General features: G+C 33.4%; 1 protein-coding gene across 1 annotated transcript; it reads right to left on the minus strand.

Moving 5' to 3' along the window:
• Positions 1 to 1,500: 1,500 nt before the first annotated feature.
• Positions 1,501 to 6,217, minus strand: LOC108989262. Its single transcript, XM_018962811.2, has 4 exons — positions 6,029 to 6,217; positions 5,268 to 5,478; positions 2,188 to 2,314; positions 1,501 to 2,091 (listed from the first exon to the last, which is right to left on the minus strand). The coding sequence occupies exons 1-4, from the start codon at positions 6,197 to 6,199 to the stop codon at positions 1,797 to 1,799; spliced, it is 804 nt and encodes a 267-aa protein (XP_018818356.2). The 5' UTR covers positions 6,200 to 6,217; the 3' UTR covers positions 1,501 to 1,796.
• Between the last annotated feature and the right edge of the window lie 308 nt (positions 6,218 to 6,525).

Raw genomic sequence — 6,525 nt, forward strand, 5'->3', positions numbered from 1 at the left:
ACAAAAATGCGACAAAGGATGGACATAATGTAAGATCTGATAAATATAATGGAGAAAATATGCAGTTTAAATGTAAGAAAGCGGTGAGATAATAGTGTCAACAGCTCCGTCGTGAAGATTTGAAGTCACTTGCTTTCTTGAAGATTTTGGAGAGATAATAGTGTCAATTGCTCCGTAGTGAGGCGGGCTTATTGCTTGGCAACATGCAAGCGAGCTAGCCTTCAAGTTGATTGGGAAGGTACACTATGCATACTTGATCGGTATCATCACTATAAGAACAATGAACATTTATGACGAGTTATTTATGATAAAAATGATTACTTGTGAGAACAATAGGCTTATTTTGATAGAAAATAATCATTTTGTCAGAAAATAAGTAACAGCAAATAAACTGTTTTTTTGTAGTGCATGTGTTTGGCATGTATGATTGGGATGGTGCGCTGGGCATGGCTACTTAGTTCACTTGGTTGGGAGGTTGCGTTGGTCGCATCATGCAAGCTGGCTTGAGATCAGGTACTAGGCATATTTTCTTGGCATGATATGCTTGTATTAATTTGCTAGACACCATTGCTCGGCACGTAATTGGTTTATGATCACTTGCTCAATACCTCTACTTAGCATGAGATAGTCAAGTTCATTTGCTCAGCAGTATACCTTTGCTCGATTTGGTGCTTTTTAGTAGGCTGATGGTGTTTATAAGCAACGGGCCATTTTTCCTTGCAAGTAGAAGATAAACCAAGCACATTAATGTGTAGTTTTTATTAATAAAATTTAATGTTCAAAGAGTGCTAAAAGAATGTTTGTGATTTTTCATGTGCCTTAAAAAAATAAATGGTTCAGCTTATAAGGCTAGATGCTGCTCGAGTCATGAGTATCATGTGTACGTTGACTACTGTGTATTCAACTTGTAAGGGGCGTCCATGGTAAGGAGTCTGTGGGCAAATTAAGGTCTCGTTAGGATCCTTGAATGCACTCAGATGATTTCAGTTGGGCTCAAATTTAGACCTATTCGAGCATCCAAACATACAAAAGTGCATCAACTGAACATAGCTCTTTCTGGGTTTATACTATTCCATGAAGGAACATTAACTAGATGACACAAAAATGAATTTGTAAATCTCTCTCACTCTCTCTCTCTCTCTCTCTCTCTTACACAGTATTTCCTTCTTCCCCAAACCTTTGTAACGACAGGTGGTGAATTTTTTTTTTCTCCAACACAAAAATTTTGTACTAATTATTAAATAAAATGGAATAAAATGTAAGCAGGATACTGTTGTCTTTTTACTGATAATTATTATTATTTTTATTATTTTATAAATTTCAAGTAAAAAAAAATATAAAAAGTAGTGAAAAATTATTTTTTAGCATTGAGGGAATTTATGTTATTTTTAAAAAATTTCTCCACTAATTAAAAATTACAACAAAACAAATTAGTAAAGTTTACAGTACGGAAGCATGTCTATATATATATATATATATATATATAGATAGCTAGGGATCAGTACATCCGGATCCGTAATTAATTAAGGAAAGAGTGAAGCGAGGAACTCCTCGTCCTCCACGAAAATCTGCAAGTTCCTGGACTTCATCACAAATTCCACTGCTTCCTCATTAAATTCAAGTACGAAGCACAACTTTATCAGGTCCGAGAGTTCACCAATATCATGATCGCTGTTTTCCGATAACAAACCCTCCGATATTAATGCTTGGGAGAAATATGTAGCATACTCAATTATATTCTTATAATATCCACTGGATTTCTCCAACTTGTGTGTGTAAAGCATTGAGCTTGCCTCTTATCTATCCCAACCTATCATTTGGCTTACTTTCAATTCCACAATTTCGATGAAAGTCGCATTCAGAAGCCTTTTCATAGCTTCATGTCGGCTCTCATGATGATCTGCTTCCATCTTCAACATAGGATGATCTGCTAGAAAGCCAAGGATGAGCCTAGCCAACCCTTTCCTAATCAAACTATCCTTTGGATTCACCTGATTCATGATATGTTCATGATGAGCAACATCCAGTACCATGGATTCTTCTTCCTTCTTCACTGATTCATTAGATGTAGTTCGGACAGTACCGATCTTCCTGCACATTTCAAGCAACGTCTGTCAGATGTAATCTTGAAGGCGATCGAGCTTCGCTCAGGGGTACCAGAAAACATAGTCAATGAAAACATCAAACCTGTCGGACAGCAAAACTCCATCTGAATCTGAACCAACAGGTAATGTCCCCAATCTATGGTTGAGAGTTCTCTCAATCTTTGTGCTCCAGAACGTTTGCAGAAGGTTATATCTCCCACGTTTAGCAGCTTATAACAATTTTATAACAATCAAACAAAACATGCATAAATTTTGGGAATCGATCCACTTAAACATATAAATATATATATATATATATATATATATCTCCTTATACTTAAAAGCGCCTATCGCCCAATGAACAGTGACATCAACAGTAATGAACAGTAACATCAACAGTGACATCAACGGCAAAATCACAAAACCGCAAATCACGAAAGGCAACGAAGCAAATACACCATAAAATCATCACAAAAAATCACAAAACCGCAAATCACGAGAGGCAACCGAAGCAAATCCACCATAAAATCACCACAAAAAATCACAAAACCGCAAAACCAGAGGCAACCGAAGCAAATCCACCATAAAATCATCACAAAAATACACGGTAAAATCACAAAATCATCATAAAATCTTCACAAAAATACCACAAATTTACAAAATCACCATAAAATCACTATAAAATCACAACAAAAATACCATAAAATAAAAAAAATCACCACAAATTACGGTGGTGGAGGTGGCCTAAGGGGAAGTGGGCGTCCGTGAGGGAAGGTGAGCATCCATGGTGGCTCGGCTGGGCGTGAGGACGGCTACGAGAGGTGGTCGGTGGCGAAAAGAGGTCTCGGTGGTGGTGCGGTGGCCAGAGGAAGTGGAGTTTCGCCGTGGGTGTGGAGAACCCGTGCAAGAGAGAGGTAGATTTCGTGGGAGCAAACGGCACGGAGATGGAGGCCGAGCTCGCTGGAGGGGGATGGCCGGTGGGAGAGGAGACTACCGTGGAGGTGGTGGCGCCGGAGGATGGCGTACGGTGGCGCAGCAGCATCAAACCCATTCGGGCTGTGCACAGCCGAGAGAGAGGAAGAGAGAGCGTGAGAGAGGGAGACCGGTGTGGGGGGATTCGCCGGAGTGAGGTGATGCCGGTGGAAGAGGCGGTGAGGCTCACCGACGCACGGCGGCGTCGGGCTGGGCAGAGGAAGATTCGGCTGGGAGGAGAGGCAGCGTACCGCGTACGCGTGAGCCGAGGGAGGAGAGAGAGAGGGGAGGGAAAAGTGAGGGAGAAAAGAAAAAATATAGGGATTTATCCAGTCCTTTCGTTTTGAGATCTTCAAAATGATTTAACAATAAAAGATAAAAATACTGATTTAAATATACATAAATATTAATTTAATTAAAAATATTGAAATAAATTAAATAAACAATAAAATTTTATTAAATATTTTTAAGAAATTAATCTCAATTCTTCATTTTAAATTCTTAGATTTGATCTAACAATAGAAATTTAAACATTGATTTAAATTATTTTAAAATTTAAATAATTAATATATAAATATTATATTATACATAAACTATCAAATTTAATTTATTAAATATGATAATATTCTTAATTAACTAAATTAAGCAAACGTGCATGGGGAAAATATTAGTTTTTAGGTTTTAAATTACAACCCTTCATCTTTAATCTTCAGATTTAATCTAACGATAGAAGTTTAAATATTGATTTAAACTAACATAAAACAAATAATTAAAATATAAATATTCTACCATATACTTAAAATTAACTTTAATTTATAAAATATTAATTTTTCATCATTAAGTAAAAGATAAAATTTTACTGAACATTTTTAAGAGAATAATATTATATCATACACTTAAAATCAACTTTAATTTATAAAATATTATTTTTTCATCATTAAATAAATGATGAAGTTTCACTAAATATTTTTAATAGAAAAAAACTATATAATTATTTTAAATTTTTAATATAATTTAAATTCTATAATAAATGATGAATATGAATAAATAATAATTTTACTCATATACATTAAATTATTTTAATATTAAAAATTATTACTTATTTATTTTTAATTAAGCAGACATGGCAAACGTGCTTTGCACGTTAGCCACCGCTAGTATATATATATCTGCCTATCAGCAATAATGAACAGTAAAAAAAGTTTTTATTTTTTTTTCTCGTATATTTGTTTAGCTTTTTTGTTTTTTTTAATGGTTTGTCCGTATGAATGTCAATGTGCGACGTAATACTACAATCGTGCGTGGGGAATGAGAGAGAGAGGGAGAAAGGAAAAGTGAGGAAAAATATTAGTTTTTAGATTTTAAATTTCAACCAATCATCTTTAATCTTCAGATTTAATCTAACGGTAGAAGTTTAAATATTGATATAAACTAACATAAAATAAATAATTAAAATATAAATATTCTATCATACACTTAAAATTAATTTCAATTTATATATATATATCTGCCTATATCTTAAAAGAGGCTATCCTATTACTGTTCATCAATAGTAATGAACAATAAAGAGGCTGTGTGATTTTTTTTCGCATATCTCTATACTGTTCATGAATGTTCATCAATAGTAATGAACAATAAAGAAGTTTTTTTTTTTCACGTTTGTTTTGTTTTTCTATTTCTTTTTAGGTTTGTCTGTATGAATGCTAATGTGCGACGTAATACCACAATCGTGCATGGAAAATGAGAGAGAGGGAGAAAGGAAAAGTGAGAAAAAATATTGGTTTATAAGTTTTAAATTACAACTCTTCATCTTTAATTTTTAAATTTAATCTAACGATAGAAGTTTAAATATTGATTTAAACTAACATAAAATAGATAATTAAAATATTAATTTTTTATCGTTAAATAAATAATAAAATTTTACTGTACATTTTTAAGAAAAAAAACTATCTAATTAATTTGAATTTTTAATATAATTTAAATTTCATAATAAATAATGAACATAAATAAATAATAATTTTATTTTTATACGTTAGATTATTTTAATATTTAAAATTACATTTTATTTTTTTTTTTAATTTGAGAGATGTGGCAAACGTGCTTTGCCACCGCTAGTGTATATATATATATATAACTAAGATCATCATCTTTCTATATATATAGATATGCTTGTTGATCTGAATTTGATAATATTTGGCGTTAGTGTCATACCTTTCTCTCCAATATAAACGCGTTTTCTCTTTCCTACTTTCTTGATGGGCCGACCAAAACTGCATATGTTTTCAGAAGAAAGAACTGTGTCGTTGTTGAAAATAAGCATCAATGTTGCTGGAGGAGCTCCCGTGGGCGTGATCATCATGTCCTCACAAGTAATAACTAACTCCAGCGATGGATCCATCATATGTTCCTTATCTTCCGCATTCTGACACACAAAATTCACTCTCTCTAATTAATGTCAAACTAACATATGATCAGTAATAAACTAAAACTAAAAGCACAATTCTATATTAATTAATTTTGTTTATTAATGTCCTATGTGCATGCTAATTTGTTCCGTAATTTTTTTTTTTTACTCGATTAAATTGAAAAGGCACAGTTGTAATAAAAAATTTGTGAAAGTCGTCGAAAATTTTGACATGTAGCATAATTGGGCCATAAGATAATAAAGTTAGGAGTGCTATATACATGAGAAAACTCACAAACTGAAGTGCTACATACTGATGTGACTTCACGTGAGAACTGCTATAGATATAAATAAATTATATAAAAGTAAACTCACAAATTAACGTGACTTCACGTAATGTGTACGTTAGATATGTTTTACATTAAAAATAACTTTATAATTTGACGTGATGCTTCAAATCACATCAATTTATAGATTTATTTTTGTGTAATCTTTTTGTGATTAAAGTATTTCTCTCATATATATATATATATGTACGAGAAAGAGAGAGAGAGAGAGAGTGATGAACCTGAATGAGTTCCATGAGAAAATGGACATCCTTGGCGTCAAGTTCAGCAGAGAGATTCTTGACAGCCTGATGAAGATCCACATTCAAAGTGTCCATCAGTTCCCCTCCGATGGAAAATTTTGTTCTGCGTATCCCTTCTATGCAGTCGTCATGTTCTCTCGCCATTTCCATTCCTTCCCAAAACACTCGCGCCGCAATGACACAATTACCATACATGCATATGGTCTATATATAAATATCATATCTTATAACGTTCAGAGGGTGAAAGTAGACATGAAATCGAGTAGTACGGATGCACGTGTGTACTGAACATGCATGAACCTTAAGGAAGAGGGTTTCCTTCACAAACAAGATAAGCGAACTAATGTGAAAATTTGTAGAGATCAGAGATAAAGAGATGCAGCAAAAAAGTGTCTTAGGATTGTACGGAAAAATAATGTAGAGGGAATGTACGAAAACTGCTTTTGCATTAGATTCGGGTTACACTCATGAGATGA

This window comes from Juglans regia, chromosome 7 (genome assembly GCF_001411555.2).
Source record: "Juglans regia cultivar Chandler chromosome 7, Walnut 2.0, whole genome shotgun sequence".
In the NCBI taxonomy this organism is placed as follows: domain Eukaryota; kingdom Viridiplantae; phylum Streptophyta; class Magnoliopsida; order Fagales; family Juglandaceae; genus Juglans; species Juglans regia.

Bases quoted from the DNA above. Each gene is read 5' to 3' on its own strand.
- LOC108989262 (XM_018962811.2), bottom strand. From the start codon at position 6,199: ATGGAAATGGCGAGAGAACATGACGACTGCATAGAAGGGATACGCAGA. The intron at 5,479-6,028 runs GTTCATCACTCT...TTTGTGTGTCAG, and splicing joins TTCTCATGGAACTCATTCAG to AATGCGGAAGATAAGGAACA. The intron at 2,092-2,187 runs GTTTGATGTTTT...TGAAATGTGCAG, and splicing joins GGAGTTTTGCTGTCCGACAG to GAAGATCGGTACTGTCCGAA.